The 20,730-nt window shown below is 45.3% G+C and overlaps 1 protein-coding gene across 1 annotated transcript; it reads left to right on the top strand.

Moving 5' to 3' along the window:
- Nucleotides 1-558: 558 nt before the first annotated feature.
- Nucleotides 559-13,204, top strand: LOC116895903 (filaggrin-2-like). The gene is made up of 9 exons (XM_032896986.1): nt 559-696; nt 1,443-3,035; nt 3,074-4,628; nt 4,871-5,130; nt 5,311-6,108; nt 6,273-8,844; nt 8,904-11,153; nt 11,212-12,017; nt 12,956-13,204. Exons 1-9 carry the CDS (start codon nt 559-561, stop codon nt 13,202-13,204), a joined length of 10,221 nt encoding a protein of 3,406 aa, XP_032752877.1.
- The last annotated feature ends 7,526 nt before the right edge of the window (nt 13,205-20,730 follow it).

The raw sequence follows: 20,730 nt of genomic DNA on the forward strand, positions 1-20,730 counted from the left end.
ACTAGGAAATTTGGAAGCTCAGGGCATCAAAAAGATATTATATAAAGATATCTTAGTCATCTAAGACAAATAATGTAGAGACCTGAGATCATCTCAATTGAACCAGTAACGTGCCCAAATTTCCCTTTGTGTTGATTAATGCTTCAAAAACCCTGACCCATATTTATATGTTGAGGTGCAAGAAAGAAAAAAAGTTTGAGAAGTTATTTTATCAGTAATTTTCAATCTGTAGGTCTAAATCCCTTTGGGGGCCCAACAACATTGTCACAGGGGGTTTCATATCAGATGTCCTGCATATAAGATATTTATGTTATGATTCATAACAATAGCAACATTACAGATATGAAGTAGTGATGAAAATAATTATATTGGGGAGTTGTCACAGCAACATGAGTAACTGTATTAAAGGATCACAGCATTAGGGAAACTGAGAACCACCGCATTACTTTAAATTAAGACCTGTTGGTAAATTGAAAGAAAATGAGGCCTGTCTCTGTAGTTCTCTCTATATCTGTTTCCTTTTCCCTCTAGGTTCATTTAAACTTGACAAAAACAAAGATGGCATATCTCCTAAGAAGTGTTGTCACCATCATTGATATATTCTACAAATACACCAAGCAAGATGAAGAATGTGGCACACTGAGCAAGGATGAGCTAAAGGAACTGCTGGAGAAGGAGTTCCGGCCAATTCTGAAGGTATGTGTTAAGTGTGAAGGCTGTTGGGATTTTAAGAGCAGATTAGCGGAAACATGCACAGCCCCAGCTGACTTTGAGAAAACCCCCATAATAGCCTTTTGAGCTAGGTCATCATAAATCTATTAAGTCACCATATATTTTTTAAAGGCAGATGTTTCTTCCATATTTCCATGTGCTCTTCCACCTATACTCCAACTTCCTCATGCACTCAAGCTTCCCATCTCACAGAAATACATAAATCTGTGGTAATAAATTGATTGATCAATCGATTGATTAGTCTAACAAATGGGGAACAATGTTATCGAGGAATGTCATCTAAAGGGAAGTTAAAAGACCAAGATGACATAAAATTTGAAAACAAAGGGTATGAATTGTTTTCAAGTACTTAGCAAAAAACTTAACTAGTGACTGTACCATATTTGAAGGTAGATGTGTTAATGTGTTTATATGAAACTAATATATACCAGTTATTGAAGTTGGTTTGTCCCACTGCTTTCCATATGATATAACTGAACATGAAACCCTCTGGTTTAGCTCCTTAAGATATCTTCTTTCATGGATCACAATAGTCATTATTTTCTAGTAATCTATCATAAATGTTAGGTCCTATTATCCTAAAGTAATTCTCAAATGAATTAAAAACATGTAGCACACAGTACAAAAATATACTAGGTGCTACTAGGTTATTTTAGCTGAGAATGTGGCTGAACTGACCATATCTTTATTGGTGTGTCTTTCACATACAGAATCCAGATGATCCAGACACAGTAGATGTCATCATGCATATGCTGGATCGAGATCATGACCGAAGGCTAGACTTTACTGAGTTTATTCTGATGGTATTCAAACTGGCTCTAGCCTGCAACAAGGTTCTTGGAAAAGAATACTGTAAAGCTTCAGGGTCAAAGAAGCATAGGCGTGGCCATCAACAGCAAGAGGAAGAAAGTGAAATAGAGGAAGAAGAGGAGACACCAAGACAGAAATCAGGTTTCAAATATTCAAGATGGAATGAGGGAGAAGAGCATGGACATAGTTCTGGGGGCTCATGGGGACGTGCAAAATATAGACGTGGGTCCAACTCTAGGAAGGTGGAAAGGCAAGATGAATTATCCAGCTCAGAGGAGTCAAGGAATCATGGGTTTATCTCTGGTCACTCTTGGAGTAGTAACAAAGAGAACCATGGTTCAAAATCTGAAGAGCGAGGAGAAAATAGAGACAAGTCACATGGTAGCACCTCTAGAGAATCTGGGGAAGATTATGAGTCTGGATCCAGGTTAAACCATCAGGGAAGGAAAGGCCGTAGTGAACTGTTACATGGATTGGAGAAAAACAAACATGAATCAAATTATACTCAGTCAAGAGAGGGTGTAGAACAAAAGCTTGGGTATAATTCTGCAAGTTCAGGAAACAGTAAGATACAAAGTCATATATGTGGTTTCAGCAGTTCTAGTGGATGTTGCAGACCACAAAATGCTTCAAGCTCTTGTCAGGCAAGTAGATCAGGGTGGCAAGGCAATCAGTCTTGCTGTACCCAGTCAAATTGTCAATCAGGAACTAGTGGAGGACAAGGATATGGATGTGTCTCAGAAGGTCAGTCCTCTAGATGTTGTCAACCTAAACCTAGATCCTGTAGCCAGTCTTCTAGTCAGAGAGGTTATGGATCTAAACAATGTGGACAACCACAGAACTGTGGAAGACAACAGAGAATGGGTTCAAGTCACTCTTCTTGCTGTGGACGATATGGGTCTGGCGCAACTCAATCTTCTGGTTGTGGTCAACAGGGAACAAGGTCCTGTGGACAATCTTCAAGCTCTCATCAAAAGGGATGTAGATCAAATGAATTTTCCAAAGGCGGTCAGCATGGGTCTGGTTCAGGGCACTCACCCTGCTGTGAACAACATGGAACAAACTCAAGTCAGTCCTCTGGCTTTAAACAACATGGACACAAATCAGGTCAGTCATGCTGTGGCCAACATAGCACTGCATCAGGTCATTCCTCGGGTTATGGTCAACATGGTGTTGGTTCAGGTCAGTCATGTCACTTTGGACAGCATGGGTCCAGTTCTGGTCAGTCCTCTATTTCTGGGCACCATGGATCTGGTTCTCATCAGTCGTCTAGTTCTGGGCATCATGGATCTGGCTCAGGTCAGCCATCTGGGTCTGAGCAGCGTGGTGCTGGCTCAGGTCACTCATCTGGCTTTGGGGAGCATGGGTCTGGTTCTCATCAGTCGTCTAGTTCTGGGCATCATGGATCTGGCTCAGGTCAGCCATCTGGCTTTGGGGAGCATGGGTCTGGTTCTCATCAGTCGTCTAGTTCTGGGCACCATGGTCTGGCTCAAGTCAGTCATCTGGCTTTCATGGGTCTGGTTCTCATCAGTCATCTAGTTCTGGGCATCATGGATCTGGCTCAGGTCAGCCATCTGGCTTTGGGGAGCATGGGTCTGGTTCTCATCAGTCGTCTAGTTCTGGGCACCATGGATCTGGCTCAAGTCAGTCATCTGGCTTTGGGAAGCATGGGTCTGGTTCTCATCAGTCATCTAGTTCTGGGCATCATGGATCTGGCTCAGGTCAGCCATCTGGCTTTGGGGAGCATGGGTCTGGTTCTCATCAGTCGTCTAGTTCTGGGCACCATGGAACTGGATCAACTCAATCATCTGGCTTGGCGAAGCATGGGTCTGATTCTCATCAGTCGACTAGTTCTGGGCATCATGGATCTGGCTCAGGGTCAGCCATCTGGCTTTGGGAGCATGGGTCTGGTTCTCATCAGTCGTCGAGTGCTGGGCACCATGGATCTGGCTCAAGTCAGTCATCTGGCTTTGGGAAGCATGGGTCTGGTTCTCATCAGTCGTCTAGTTCTGGGCATCATGGATCTGGCTCAGGTCAGCCATCTGGCTTTGGGGAGCATGGGTCTGGTTCTCATCAGTCGTCTAGTTCTGGGCACCATGGGTCTGGCTCAAGTCAGTCATCTGGCTTTGGGAAGCATGGGTCTGGTTCTCATCAGTCATCTAGTTCTGGGCATCATGGATCTGGCTCAGGTCAGCCATCTGGCTTTGGGGAGCATGGGTCTGGTTCTCATCAGTCATCTAGTTCTGGGCACCATGGATCTGGCTCAAGTCAGTCATCTGGCTTTGGGAAGCATGGGTCTGGTTCTCATCAGTCATCTAGCTCTGGGCACCATGGATCTGGCTCAGTTCAGCCATCTGGCTTTGGGGAGCATGGGTCTGGTTCTCATCAGTCGTCCAGTTCTGGGCATCATGGATCTGGCTCAGGTCAGCCATCTGGGTCTGAGCAGCGTGGTGCTGGCTCAGGTCACTCATCTGGCTTTGGGGAGTATGGGTCTGGTTCTCATCAGTCGTCTAGTTCTGGGCATTATGGATCTGGCTCAGGTCAGCCATCTGGCTTTGGGGAGCATGGGTCTGGTTCTCATCAGTCATCTAGTTCTGGGCATTATGGATCTGGCTCAGGTCAGCCATCTGGCTTTGGGGAGCATGGGTCTGGTTCTCATCAGTCATCTAGTTCTGGGCATTATGGATCTGGCTCAGGTCAGCCATCTGGCTTTGGGGAGCATGGGTCTGGTTCTCATCAGTCGTCTACTTCTGGGCATTATGGATCTGGCTCAGGTCAGCCATCTGGCTTTGGGGAGCATGGGTCTGGTTCTCATCAGTCATCTAGTTCTGAGCATTATGGATCTGGCTCAGGTCAGCCATCTGGCTTTGGGGAGCATGGGTCTGGTTCTCATCAGTCGTCTACTTCTGGGCATCATGGATCTGGCTCAAGTGAGCCATCTGGCTTTGGGGAGTATGGGTCTGGTTCTCATCAGTCATCTAGTTCTGAGCATTATGGATCTGGCTCAGGTCAGCCATCTGGCTTTGGGGAGCATGGGTCTGGTTCTCATCAGTCGTCTACTTCTGGGCATTATGGATCTGGCTCAGGTCAGCCATCTGGCTTTGGGGAGCATGGGTCTGGTTCTCATCAGTGGTTCTGGGCATCATGGATCTGGCTCAAGTGAGCCATCTGGCTTTGGGAAGCATGGGTCTGGTTCTCATCATTGGTCTACTTCTGGGCATTATGGATCTGGCTCAGGTCAGCCATCTGGCTTTGGGAAGCATGGGTCTGGTTCTCATCAGTTGCCTAGTTCTAGTCAACATGAATCTAGCTCTGGCCGGTCATCTAGGTCTGAGCAGCATGGGACTGGCTCAGGTCAGTCATCTGGCTTTGGACAGCATGAGTACAGTACTCATCAGCCAACTAGTTCTGGGTATCATGAATCTGGCTCAGGTCCATCATCAAGATCTTGGCAGCATAGGACTGGCTCAGGCCAGTCATTTGGCTTTGGGGAACATGAATCTGGACCAGGTCAGTCTTCTGGCTCTTGGAGACATTGGACTGGCTCAGGCCATTCATCTGGTTTTGAGGAACATGAATCTGGACCAGGTCAGTCTTCTAGCTCTTGGCGACATTGGAATAGCTCAGGCCAGTCTCAATATGATAATCCAAGACACACATATACTAGGAGAACTAAAAGAAGGGAACAAGCACAGCCTGAGTCCAATAACTGTGAAGAACACTCAGTAGTGGCACAGAGACAGTCAGGGTCCACTAATGGTCATAAAGAATTTCAACATGGAGAATCTCTTCAGAGAGATGAAACATCTCGAAGAGAGTGTCAGGAGAGCAGTAAAAAGCCTCAATCAGGAAAAAAAGAGCCATTACATTCAGACACGAGCAAGAAAGCAAAAAGTCCACAATTCAACACCGAGACAAGTGAAGGTGAAGAATACACAGGAGTCCCACAGAGAGATTCAGGATCCACTAAGAGCCATGCTCGACATCAGCATAGAGAGTCAGTTCATGGACAAGGTGGCAGTCCTCAAAGGCAGGGTCAAGACAGTAGTAGACAGTCTCACTACAGTCACGGAGGACCCTCACATTCAGGGTCCACCCCCAGAAGGTCACCAGTCCACACAGAGTCCAGTGAGGGTGAGGAACAGTCAGAAACCTCACAGAGACACACTATGTCCACTCACAGTCATGCTGGACATCAACACAGAGAGTCAGTTCGTGGACAACATGGGAGTCCTCAGAGGCAGGGTCAGGACAGTAGTAGACAGCCTCAGTACAGTCACGAAGGACCCTCACATTCAGGCTCTAGTAGAACCCCCAGAAGGTCACCAGTCCACCCAGAGTCCAGTGAGGGTGAGGAACAGTCAGAAACCTCACAGAGACACACTGGATCCACTCACAGTCATGCTGGACATCAGCACAGAGAGTCAGTTCGTGGACAACATGGGAGTCCTCAAAGCCAGTGCCAGGACGCCACTGGACATCCTCAGTACAGGCCTCAACAGCCCTCACCTTCTCATTCTGATAGAGCACCAGGGAGGTCACCAGTCCACCCAGAGTCCAGTGAAGGTGAGGAACACCCCGAGCCTCACAGAGGCACTCTCGATCCACACAGGGACATTCTAGACTTCAACATGGAGAGTCAGTTCATGGACAACATGGGAGTCCTCAGAGGCAGGGTCAGGACAGTAGTAGACAGCCTCAGTACAGTCACGAAGGACCCTCACATTCAGGCTCTAGTAGAACCCCCAGAAGGTCACCAGTCCACCCAGAGTCCAGTGAGGGTGAGGAACATCCCGAAGCCTCACAGAGACACACTAGATCCACTCACAGCCATGCTGGACATCAACATAGAGAGTCAGTTCGTGGACAACATGGGAGTCCTCAAAGGCAGGGTCAGGACAGTAGTAGACAGTCTCAGTACAGTCACGAAGGACCCTCACATTCAGGCTCTAGTAGAACCCCGAGAAGGTCACCAGTCCACCCAGAGTCCAGTGAGGGTGAGGAACAGTCAGAAACCTCACAGAGACACACTGGATCCACTCACAGCCGTGCTGGACATCAACACAGAGAGTCAGTTCAAGGGCAACATGGGAGTCCCCAAAGCCAGTGCCAGGACGCCACTGGACATCCTCAGCACAGGCCTCAACAGCCCTCACCTTCTCATTCTGATAGAGCACCAGGGAGGTCACCAGTCCACCCAGAGTCTAGTGAAGGTGAGGAACATCCCGAAGCCTCACAGAGGCACTCTCGATCCACACAGGGACATTCTAGACTTCAACATGGAGAGTCAGTTCATGGACAACATGGGAGTCCTCAGAGGCAGGGTCAGGACAGTAGTAGACAGATCGGGTACGCACACGAATGAACCCCACTCTCACGCTCAAGTCGAACCCCCAGAAGGTCACCAGTCCACCCAGAGTCCAGTGAGGGTGAGGAACATCCCGAAGCCTCACAGAGACACACTAGATCCACTCACAGCCATGCTGGACATCAACATAGAGAGTCAGTTCGTGGACAACATGGGAGTCCTCAAAGGCAGGGTCAGGACAGTAGTAGACAGTCTCAGTACAGTCACGAAGGACCCTCACATTCAGGCTCTAGTAGAACCCCGAGAAGGTCACCAGTCCACCCAGAGTCCAGTGAGGGTGAGGAACAGTCAGAAACCTCACAGAGACACACTGGATCCACTCACAGCCGTGCTGGACATCAGCACAGAGAGTCAGTTCGTGGACAACATGGGAGTCCTCAAAATCAGTGCCAGGACGCCACTGGACATCCTCAGTACAGGCCTCAACAGCCCTCACCTTCTCATTCTGATAGAGCACCAGGGAGGTCACCAGTCCACCCAGAGTCCAGTGAAGGTGAGGAACATCCCGACGCCTCACAGAGGCACTCTCGATCCACACAGGGACATTCTAGACTTCAACATGGAGAGTCAGTTCATGGACAACATGGGAGTCCTCAGAGGCAGGGTCAGGACAGTAGTAGACAGCCTCAGTACAGTCACGAAGGACCCTCACATTCAGGGTCTAGTAGAACCCCGAGAAGGTCACCAGTCCACCCAGAGTCCAGTGAGGGTGAGGAACAGTCAGAAACCTCACAGAGACACACTAGATCCACTCACAGCCATGCTGGACATCAACATAGAGAGTCAGTTCGTGGACAACATGGGAGTCCTCAAAGGCAGCGTCAGGACAGTGGTAGACAGTCTCAGTACAGTCACGAAGGACAGGACACAACTGGACATCCTCAGCACAGGCATGAACAGCCCTCACCTTCTAATGCTGGAGGAACACCAGAGAGATCACCAGTTCACTCTGAGTCCAGTGAAGGTGAGGAACACTCAGGATTCTCACAGAGACATTCTGAATCTGCTCACAGACATGCTGGACATCAACACAGAGAGTCAGTTCAAGGGCAACATGGGAGTCCCCAAAGCCAGTGCCAGGACGCCACTGGACATCCTCAGCACAGGCCTCAACAGCCCTCACCTTCTCATTCTGATAGAGCACCAGGGAGGTCACCAGTCCACCCTGAGTCCAGTGAAGGTGAGGAACATCCCGAAGCCTCACAGAGGTACTCTCAATCCACGCAGGGACATTCCAGACTTCAACATGGAGAGTCAGTTCATGGACAACATGGGAGTCCTCAAAGGCAGTGTCAGGACAGTGGTAGACAGCCTCAGTACAGTCACGAAGGACCCTCACATTCAGGCTCTAGTAGAACCCCGAGAAGGTCACCAGTCCACCCAGAGTCCAGTGAGGGTGAGGAACAATCAGAAACCTCACAGAGACACACTGGATCCACTCACAGCCGTGCTGGACATCAGCACAGAGAGTCAGTTCGTGGACAACATGGGAGTCCTCAAAGCCAGTGCCAGGACGCCACTGGACATCCTCAGTACAGGCCTCAACAGCCCTCACCTTCTCATTCTGATAGAGCACCAGGGAGGTCACCAGTCCACCCAGAGTCTAGTGAAGGTGAGGAACATCCCGAAGCCTCACAGAGGCACTCTCGATCCACACAGGGACATTCTAGACTTCAACATGGAGAGTCAGTTCATGGACAACATGGGAGTCCTCAGAGGCAGGGTCAGGACAGTAGTAGACAGCCTCAGTACAGTCACGAAGGACCCTCACATTCAGGCTCTAGTAGAACCCCCAGAAGGTCACCAGTCCACCCAGAGTCCAGTGAGGGTGAGGAACAGTCAGAAACCTCACAGAGACACACTAGATCCACTCACAGCCATGCTGGACATCAACACAGAGAGTCAGTTCGTGGACAACATGGGAGTCCTCAAAGGCAGGGTCAGGAGAGTAGTAGACAGCCTCAGTACAGTCACGAAGGACCCTCACATTCAGGCTCTAGTAGAACCCCCAGAAGGTCACCAGTCCACCCAGAGTCCAGTGAGGGTGAGGAACAGTCAGAAACCTCACAGAGACACACTGGATCCACTCACAGCCATGCTGGACATCAACACAGAGAGTCAGTTCGTGGACAACATGGGAGTCCTCAAAGGCAGCGTCAGGACAGTGGTAGACAGTCTCAGTACAGTCACGAAGGACCCTCACATTCAGGCTCTAGTAGAACCCCCAGAAGGTCACCATTCCACCCAGAGTCCAGTGAGGGTGAGGAACAGTCAGAAACCTCACAGAGACACACTGGATCCACTCACAGTCATGCTGGACATCAGCACAGAGAGTCAGTTCGTGGACAACATGGGAGTCCTCAAAGCCAGTGCCAGGACGCCACTGGACATCCTCAGTACAGGCCTCAACAGCCCTCACCTTCTCATTCTGATAGAGCACCAGGGAGGTCACCAGTCCACCCAGAGTCCAGTGAAGGTGAGGAACATCCCGAAGCCTCACAGAGGCACTCTCGATCCACACAGGGACATTCTAGACTTCAACATGGAGAGTCAGTTCATGGACAACATGGGAGTCCTCAGAGGCAGGGTCAGGACAGTAGTAGACAGCCTCAGTACAGTCACGAAGGACCCTCACATTCAGGCTCTAGTAGAACCCCCAGAAGGTCACCAGTCCACCCAGAGTCCAGTGAGGGTGAGGAACAGTCAGAAACCTCACAGAGACACACTGGATCCACTCACAGGCACGCAGGACCTCACCACAGAGAGCCAGTTCGTCGACAACATGGGAGGCCTCCAAGGCAGCGACAGGACAGTGGTAGACAGTCTCAGTACAGTCACGAAGGACCCTCACATTCAGGCTCTAGTAGAACCCCGAGAAGGTCACCAGTCCACCCAGAGTCCAGTGAGGGTGAGGAACAGTCAGAAACCTCACAGAGACACACTAGATCCACTCACAGCCATGCTGGACATCAACATAGAGAGTCAGTTCGTGGACAACATGGGAGTCCTCAAAGGCAGGGTCAGGAGAGTAGTAGACAGCCTCAGTACAGTCACGAAGGACCCTCACATTCAGGCTCTAGTAGAACCCCGAGAAGGTCACCAGTCCACCCAGAGTCCAGTGAGGGTGAGGAACATCCCGAAGCCTCACAGAGACACACTAGATCCACTCACAGCCATGCTGGACATCAACATAGAGAGTCAGTTCGTGGACAACATGGGAGTCCTCAAAGGCAGGGTCAGGACAGTAGTAGACAGTCTCAGTACAGTCACGAAGGACCCTCACATTCAGGCTCTAGTAGAACCCCGAGAAGGTCACCAGTCCACCCAGAGTCCAGTGAGGGTGAGGAACAGTCAGAAACCTCACAGAGACACACTGGATCCACTCACAGCCGTGCTGGACATCAGCACAGAGAGTCAGTTCATGGACAACATGGGAGTCCTCAAAGCCAGTGCCAGGACGCCACTGGACATCCTCAGTACAGGCCTCAACAGCCCTCACCTTCTCATTCTGATAGAGCACCAGGGAGGTCACCAGTCCACCCAGAGTCCAGTGAAGGTGAGGAACATCCCGAAGCCTCACAGAGGCACTCTCGATCCACACAGGGACATTCTAGACTTCAACATGGAGAGTCAGTTCATGGACAACATGGGAGTCCTCAGAGGCAGGGTCAGGACAGTAGTAGACAGCCTCAGTACAGTCACGAAGGACCCTCACATTCAGGCTCTAGTAGAACCCCGAAAAGGTCACCAGTCCACCCAGAGTCCAGTGAGGGTGAGGAACAGTCAGAAACCTCACAGAGACACACTAGATCCACTCACAGCCGTGCTGGACATCAACATAGAGAGTCAGTTCGTGGACAACATGGGAGTCCTCAAAGGCAGCGTCAGGACAGTGGTAGACAGTCTCAGTACAGTCACGAAGGACAGGACACAACTGGACATCCTCAGCACAGGCATGAACAGCCCTCACCTTCTAATGCTGGAGGAACACCAGAGAGATCACCAGTTCACTCTGAGTCCAGTGAAGGTGAGGAACACTCAGGATTCTCACAGAGACATTCTGAATCTGCTCACAGACATGCTGGACATCAACACAGAGAGTCAGTTCAAGGGCAACATGGGAGTCCCCAAAGCCAGTGCCAGGACGCCACTGGACATCCTCAGCACAGGCCTCAACAGCCCTCACCTTCTCATTCTGATAGAGCACCAGGGAGGTCACCAGTCCCCCCTGAGGCCAGTGAAGGTGAGGACCAGCCCGAAGCCTCACAGAGGTACCCTCAATCCACGCAGGGACATTCCAGACTTCAACATGGAGAGTCAGTTCATGGACAACATGGGAGTCCTCAAAGGCAGTGTCAGGACAGTGGTAGACAGCCTCAGTACAGTCACGAAGGACCCTCACATTCAGGCTCTAGTAGAACCCCGAGAAGGTCACCAGTCCACCCAGAGTCCAGTGAGGGTGAGGAACAATCAGAAACCTCACAGAGACACACTGGATCCACTCACAGCCGTGCTGGACATCAGCACAGAGAGTCAGTTCGTGGACAACATGGGAGTCCTCAAAGCCAGTGCCAGGACGCCACTGGACATCCTCAGTACAGGCCTCAACAGCCCTCACCTTCTCATTCTGATAGAGCACCAGGGAGGTCACCAGTCCACCCAGAGTCCAGTGAAGGTGAGGAACATCCCGACGCCTCACAGAGACACTCTCGATCCACACAGGGACATTCTAGACTTCAACATGGAGAGTCAGTTCATGGACAACATGGGAGTCCTCAGAGGCAGGGTCAGGACAGTAGTAGACAGCCTCAGTACAGTCACGAAGGACCCTCACATTCAGGCTCTAGTAGAACCCCCAGAAGGTCACCAGTCCACCCAGAGTCCAGTGAGGGTGAGGAACAGTCAGAAGCCTCACAGAGACACACTAGATCCACTCACAGCCATGCTGGACATCAACATAGAGAATCAGTTCGTGGACAACATGGGAGTCCTCAAAGTCAGTTTCAGGACAGCACTGGAAATCCTCAATCAAGGCATCAACAACCCTCAAATTCTGGTGGTGGTAGAACTCCCAAGAGGTCACCAATCCACCCTGAGTCCAGTGAAGGTGAGGAACACTTAGAAATCTCACGGAGACACACTGGATCCGCACAGGGACATTCTAGACCTCACCATGGAGAAACAGCTCATGGACAAAGGCAGTTTCCAGATAGTAGTAGACAGCCTCAATCCACGCATGATGAGCCCTCACATGCAGGCACTGGTAGAACTCCCAGGAGATCACCAGTCCACCCTGAGTCCAGTGAGGGCGAGGAACACTCAGGATTCTCACAGAGACATTCTGAGTCCACTCCCAGGCACGCTGGACATCAACATAGAGAGTCAGTTCATGGGCAACATGGGAGTCCTCAAAGCCAGTTTCAGGACAGTAGTAGACACCATGACTCTAGGCATGAAAGTTTCTCAGATTATGGTGCCCCTATAATTCCCAGGAGGTCACCTGTCCACCCTGATTCTAGTGACCGTGAGTCCAGTGAGGAACAGGATGCCACCTCTCGAGGGCCTTCTCAGTACAGAAGCCAACATCCTTTGTCCAGCTATGAAAAGCCCTCACGTTCAGGTAGTGGTAGAACACCTAGCAGATTTCCCATTCAGTCTGCGTCTAGTGAGGATGAGAGAAACTCAGTAGCCCCCCAGAGACTCTCAGGATCTACAAAAGAACAGACTCCATCTTTTCAACAACATTCTGATTCCAGTGTTCAAGAAAGAGGAGATTCTCCTCATGGGCACTTACAAGATACTACAAAACAAGGCCAAGTTTCTCATGAACATTCCTCACCATCTGTGTCCAGATCAACTCCTAGGAATGCTATTCATCAGGAAGAGAGTTCCCATGCAGATCATTCCAGCATCTCTCATAGGTTCTCGGGATCCAAAGATGGAACATCAGGGTACAGTCATACACTATCACATAGTACCCATTGGCAGTCAAGGAACAGCGTAAGTAAACCATCAAGTAGATTATCTCGCCAATCTGGAACAAAGCATTTCCAGTCACCGATTAGTGGAATCCAATATGATTCCAGTCAACACTGGAGACATGGCAGCTATGGCCGTGAAGACTATGACTATGGGCAGACAGGATATGGACCATCTGGAGGTAGTGGAACTAGCAACCACAATTCTAGTCCTATGAGGTCAACACATAGAGCCACAAATATGCAAGTGTCACAAAGTGGACAGTCTTTCTATTTTTCTGATCATGTAAGATCCAAAGCAAATGAAGGAATTTGAGGGCTAGCTTTTAAATTCAGAGAGTCAGAAACAGGTCCTGGGCAGTCAGGTGATTATTACAATCTAAGTGAGACAAGTACAATCAGAGAGCATGGGCATAGACATGGCCATTCTGTAGTAACACCTGAATATTCAAATTATAGTGATTTTAAATATGGGTACAGTAATAAACAATAGCCACTTGTCCAGTCTGGTTTTGACCATAGTTAATGCATGTTATTTCAGAAGCATTTAGAATCCAATTCAATTGGAAATCAATCTGGATTCATCCCTAATGAAAAGCAAAAACATAGCCATAACCAGTCAATTGATTGCTCCCAGTCATCAAGTGACAGCAACAATAGAAATCAAATATCTTTTTCCAATAATTCTTTTTCCAGCCTATACTCTATGGGAACTAAAGAGTATATTTACTAGGTGCAACTGTATTGGGTGGGGGAAGACAAGGACAGGAGCCAGGATCTAACCAATCAGGAACCATCAAAAATATAATCAACTTGTAGATGACAAGAAGAGAAGTACCAGAGGTTACCATGAAACAGGAAAAATGAACTCAGGTTCTGCCTACTTAGATAGCAACATTCCACTATATACATATGTCCAAGAACAGAGATCCTATTACTATGAATGAGAAGCCAGTATAAAATATGAGAAACAAATATAGTACTAAACCCAAGAAGAAAGGAGATGATTAGTAAGAAAAACATTTAACATGATTCCTTATTTTGGCAGTAGGTGGTATATTCTTTCATATTAACTGTATTACTATTTCAATGTTGTTTGGTGCAAGATCTATTTGTAGGACTCCATAGTCATTGAGCTTCTTGGATAGAAGAAAGTAAATGAAAAAAGTTAAAAAGTACTTGATCTATGGTCAGAAATACATGATTAAAATGTATATGATTTGGGGGTTGGTATTTAAAATGAACATTTAAAACATATTTGGGCCAATAATTTTTTTCCACATGCTGCTTTAACTAATGATTAAAAACTTATCCAAGAAGCCAAGGACAAACTTTAGAAGTCACAGTTTTTCTTGTAATATTATAATACATTTCGTGTCCTGAACAAAGCATATGACTGTTTTCTGGGTGGGGATTCAGAATATTTCATCTTTGTATCACCTCTGATACTCTGTATTACTATTGAATTTATTGTCATGATTTCCTAGATAGAGGAATCAGAAAATTGTATTGGATTATAATTGCCAATAAATGTTTCATCTGAATATATGTTTTCTTTTTTCTTTTTATCTCTACAAACATAACTCCCTGCCAAGAGGTCAGATGTACATTTTTCTAAAGTACTCCAATGCTAACAATACAGAGTCAAAAGAAAGAGGGAAAATCGACCACATCTAGTCCTTTCCTCCCTTCAATTACTGTCCGTATCATTTACAGAAATATTTTATACTGAATTAACTGGATATACTTAAATACTCACTATCAACACAGGCAAAATTAAATATAATTCTAAGTGACCATTTCCTAACATATTACAGCTCTGGGAATAAGATTTACTATTGTAGACTTTCTCTGTTAAATACATTAATAGAAATATCCATGACAGTAGAGGTTATGGGAACCTTACATTTCTTATAGAATAAAAGCAATTAATACATTCCCAACTAGGAGAAAATTCATGACAAGAGAATAAAAAATACATACAAGATATTAACTTCAGCGGAAAGTTTACTACTACTATTATATCAGAGATAATTCCAGAATGTAAAAACTAGTTAAGAGCTTTAAAATTTTTTCACAAGTCTGCAGTTTCAAAGAAAACGCAAAAGAATATTTAGTAAAACAGCAACAATTCTAAACATAGTTTTATGTTCTACTCCTCCCCAATTTAAGCTGTTTTCTTGACTTTTGTTGTGGAATTCAAACTAAAGAGAAATTCCTGGGTGAGTATATAAAACCACTAACCCTGACCTTTCAAATTGGTTGAATTGAGGTACCATGCCATCCTCTCTTCTGCAAGGGAGAACCAAAACAACAGGCTTAGATTTATTCTTAGATGAGTAGATATGGCAGAACATAGAGTGAACATTGAAAGAGTCAGAGACCTAGGACAGTAAGAAACAAAGATTCTGGTATCTGTTCCACAACTTCAGGGGACTTGTATTTGGCAGTCACACGTAGGTTGTGGCCTTAGCAGGATAAGATTGAGAGTCCTACCAAACGCCACCACCATGGATGTGGACAATCCTGCCTACTGGAATATTTCACAACACTCACAGAGCTTTACTTATATAATAAACTAAAACCCCTCCAATCAAAATATAACACAAAATCATAACAGGCAAACTAAGCAAAAGAGCAAAAACTATCCAATCATTTCAATGGATGAAGGAAAATCATTAAATCAGTTAAAAATCCGTTCAGGATATAATCCCTGAACAAATTAACTATGAAATTATTATAACTCAACACGTAAACACTGTGTTTAATAACCCCAAAATGATCATCAAATGATAAAGAAAAATATCTAAGGTCAGAAGCAACGCAAGGGTGTCTTTATTTAACACTGTTAGACATTTTCACCAGAATGGTTAAGCAAGAGGCGGAATGGGGCTAGAGAGAAGGCTCAGCAGTGCACAGATGCAATGCCTTTCTAAAGGACCAGATTTCTGCTCCTAGCACCCATACAAAGTGGCTCACAACTTTTTTTTTCATTTTCTTTTTTTATTGGTTATTTATTTACATTTCAAATGTTATTCCCCCTTCCCAGTTTCCCCTCCAAAACTCCTTATTCCCTCCTCCTTCTCCCTGCCTCTATGAGGATGGGTCCCACCCACCCACCCATCCAGTCTGCCTCTGACGCCTAATTCCCCTATTCCCCTATACTGGAGCATCAAGCTTCCACAGGAATAAGAGGCTCCCCTCCCAGTGATGCCAGATAAGACAATCCTCTACATATCCAGCTGGAGCTATGGATAACCCCTGTGTACTCTTTGGTTGGTGGTTTAGGTCCTGGGAGGTTGGGGGGGGGAGGTTGGTTGGTTGATACTATTATTCTTCCTATGGGGTTGCAAACCTTTCAGCTCCTGCAGTCCTAACTTCTCCATTGGGATCTCCGCTCTCAGTCCAATATTTGGCTGTGTACATCTGCATCTGTATTAGTCCAGCTCTGGAAGAGTCTCTCAGGAGACGGCTATACCAGGCTCCTGTGAGTAAGCACTTTTTGGCATCAGCAACACTGTCTAGATTTGGTGTCAGCAGATGGGATGGATCCCCAGGTCGGGCAGTCTCTGGATGGCCTTCCCTTCAGTCTCTGCTCCACTCTGTATCTCTGCATTTCCTTTTGACAGGAAGAATTCTGGATTAATACTTTTGAGGTAGGTGGATGGCTCCATCTCTCAACTGGGTGCCATGCCTATCCACTGAATATGGTCTCTACAAGTTCTATCTCCCCTTTGTTGGGTATTTTGGCTAAAGTCTTCCCTCTTGGGTCCTAGAAATCTCTTGGGTTCCTGGCATCTGGGACTTTCTAGTGGCTACTCCCCTCCCCCACTGCTACACATCTACTTTAAGATTCCTGACCCTTTGTACTTCTCCCCCATCTCCTTCCATACTGAACTGGTCCCCCTTTTTCCCTCCCCCTCCTCTCGCCCTCCCAGATACTCCTCTGTCTCTACTTCCCAGAGATTAGTCTCTTCCCCCTACTGAATAGTACTAGGGCTCACAACTTTTTAATTCCGGCTTTCAGAGATCTGATGCATTCTTAGCCTCTGAGGACACTTGTGCTCACAAGCATATAGCATATATCAATGCACAGACACACATACATAATCATGTTTACTCATTGCCTGTGGGAGTGCAAACTAGTGCTGCCACTATGGAAATCAGTGTGCTGGTTGCTCAAGATGCTAGGAATTGATCGGCCTCAAGATTCAGCTATAGAAATGTTGAAATCTCACTATAGAGGTATTTGCTCATCCATATTTGCTGCTGATCTATTCATAATAGGCAGAAATTGGAAACAGCCTAGATGTCCATCAGCTGATGAATGATGAAATGTGTACATTTACACAATGAAATTTTAGTCACTTGTTTAAAAAGAATGGAATTTGCAGATAAATGGGTGGATCTAGGAAAGATTATCTTGATGTAATCCAGACCCCGAAAGGCAAATATTCTGTGTTTTTTTCTTATATGTGATGGATAGCTAAATGTTTACATATATGAAAGGAATCTAAATGAAGTCACCAAATAATGGAGGAGACACTGCTCCATCTAGACATCTTAAGCCACCAAGTACAATCTCTGGTGCTGGAAATAGTTAACATCTTGTTGAGACATTGGCCAAAGGAATCCATGGGAGCTTCCAAACATCACAACTATGACCAAGGTTATTGGCTCCTTACTACAACCTGATGGTAAGGCCCTAGTGCTCAAGATAACACTTATGTAGTTCATTGAACATGGCAAAGTAGATTGAACATGTAAAAGTTGAGTGTCTAACTAGAAATATCACCCCTACTGACTAGTTTTCATGGTCATGGATGTTACTTGACACACTACCAGAGGAGAAAGGTAATCATCAAAATCACCCACTATAAACTCTGTGACCTAAAACTAAAATGCCTGCAAGACAAACTGGTCTAATTGTGACACAACCACTTTTTGGTTGGACTTAAGGGCCATGGAACCCATACCTGACATTGGTAAAGTATCTAGATAGACTAAACTGAGGCTAGCAAGGTCCAGGGACAAATGGAAAACCTAATACCATTATTCTGCTAAAAGAACATAGTGGTAAATACTATGCAGATCAGTGTCTCATTCAATCTACATCGAAGAAGCATCTTGTAGTAAATGGTTGTTAATACAGAGACCCACTACTGGACAATGCATGGAGAGTGAGAGAGAGAGACTTTGGAGCACTCAGTCCTAAATGGGATCAAACCCCTCCCCTCAAAGCTAAGAGATTTATGAGGAAAAGAGGCTAAAAGACTGTTAAACGTGGTGAATGACTCCAAAGAAACATTGTCTTCCAGATACAATAGGACTGGTGTACATATGAACTCAAAGACACTGAAGCAGCACACACAGGACCTACACAGTTTCAATCCTTGATCCCACCCTAGCCAATAGACTGACAACTGCTGATAAAGAGTTCTCCAATAGAGTATGTCAAAAAGACTAGACTCTAGGTTAGGCCTCAACCCCAGGAGTGGCTGGCCAACAGTAAATAAACTCAGTGGTATTTTTGTAGACTTTTTGTTTTGTTTTTTATTTGTTTTGGCATTTTTATCTTCTCTTTGGCCTAGATTTTTTTTAATTGTGTTTTTTTCCAGTTTTGATTTTTGTTTTGCTCTCATTTTTGTTTCTTTCTTTTCCAAATAGAGACAGTATATAAAGTTGGGTGGGTGTGGAGGTGGGATCTGGGAGAAACTGGGAGAGGAGGAAAATATAATCAAAATATATTGTATGAAAAAAATTAAAAATAATAAAGCATAAGATATCAGAGGCTACATAAGGGAGAAGGACTGTGCCTGGCCGAATGAAACAAAACAAAGCCTTGTGGGAGAGGAAATGTGAGGTAAAGATGTTTTTAAAAGTCAAACAAAAGCGATATGAATAAGAAGACAGGCGGTCAAATGATCGCCGTTTATAGATAATAAGACTACATACTAGAGTCCACCAAAAAACATTAGAACCGATCACTTCAGTATATTTGCAATCACCAGCTTAGCATACAAAGATTATTAGGCTTTCTATATACCAATAAGCTTTGCTAAGAAACCCAAAAGATTAAAGACCTCTACAGGGAAAACTGCTAACTGCCTAAACAGAGGTGGATCATATTTCCTTCTCTCCCAATTCCTCCCAGATGCTCTACCTCCATACCATCCAACCCTCTATTCTCTTCTTTTTAAGAAAGAGAAACAAAAAGAAAAACAAAAGTCAAAAACAACAATTAAAAAATTACAGGCAAAAGGCAAATAAATTTTTCCAGAAAGACAACACTAATACATTATGCATATAATATATGATACATAACAATACTAGTTTTAGAATTAAAACATGGATTGACAGGGAGATTTAGGTGAAAACATGAAAGGAGTAAAAGGAAGAAGGGAAGGAGTGTAATATGATCAAAATATATTACACTCATGTATGAAATTTTTGAAAAATTAGTTAAGGATATCTTCAGATACATGTAGTCTTCTCGTTTCCATAAGAAATCTTCTCTTTGCAACAGAGACTACTACAGACGAGCACAACCAATCAGTATGAGATATATGGAGCCTAGTACCAACGGATACATCTACAAAACACTCACACACCCAGATGTCTGGAACTTTGTAGAACAGAGGGCAGGAAGATTATAAGAGTCAAAGGATCGGGGTTTTTTTCTGTGAGATTGTGTCTCCTAGTAACTTCAAAATGATACCTGAAAAGTCTCACCAACATGATTGCCTACAGGAGTGCTGAACAAGGAGGATAGCAACGAATAGACTGAACTGGATGAGGAAAAGCCCACTAGGCCTTAGCCCTCCTCAAAGAATTACAGGGAACTGAGAAAAGCTGGGAGTCGGAGTGTGACAGGTGGTTTGCCCCAGGAAAGAGCACTCCAATTGATTATCCAGTGCCAAATGATCAGCCCTGAAAACATACATGCAAGAAACACTATAGAGACTCAGCAGACTTTTATATTTAAGAATATATATGTATATGGAAATACATTTATGCATTCAGTAACAATTTCTATTAAAAAAATAGAACATGAATTTGAAGGAGAGTGAGTAGAGGTATATGGAAGGGTTTAAAAGGAGGAAAGGGAAGACAAATGTTGTAATCAAAATATAGTATCAAAAATAAACAAAAAATTAAAATTTAAAGAAAATTATAAAAAATGTAAAAGAAATCTAATATTCATGAACTTGGAGACTCAAGATTATTAAAAATATTAATAATATCAATACAATTATGGACTCAATGCTATCCCCATAAAAATGCCAATGATATTCCTTAAATAACTAGAAAAAAATCGCCAAATTATTGCGGAAGTACATAGGGTATCTGCAGAAACCAAAGATGGATATTGAGAGATGGAGGGAAGGAAGGAAGAAAACAAGGAAGGAAAAAAAAGGAAAGTGAAATAAAACAAAAGAACAAAACAACTGAAACCCATAGAGCTGCAGTGTAAGCAAACAGAAGACCTGAAATCTGCAGTTAAAGGCACCTACATTTTCCCATCTCTGGAAAGATCAAGATGTACTAAATGTTGAAAGGTCACTAGTACAATGGAGAAAAGACATTGAGTAAAAAATTAAAGACCCCTGGGATGAAGTCACGTTCTTAAACGCTCCATATTTATGTTTTATGTAATTAGAAAAGTCAGAACAACAAATGACAAACATTATTTGAATAATAAGAAGAAGGGTGTTGTGACGCAGAAATGAGGTCACATGACAGCTTCCAGCATGGTAAACAGATAGGTTATGCAAAGGGAAGTAGGAACAGTTCAAAGTTGCCTGGTGAAAAGATAGAGCCAAAGCCACAAATACAACATAA

Source organism: Rattus rattus, chromosome 3 (genome assembly GCF_011064425.1).
Source record: "Rattus rattus isolate New Zealand chromosome 3, Rrattus_CSIRO_v1, whole genome shotgun sequence".
Classification (NCBI taxonomy): domain Eukaryota; kingdom Metazoa; phylum Chordata; class Mammalia; order Rodentia; family Muridae; genus Rattus; species Rattus rattus.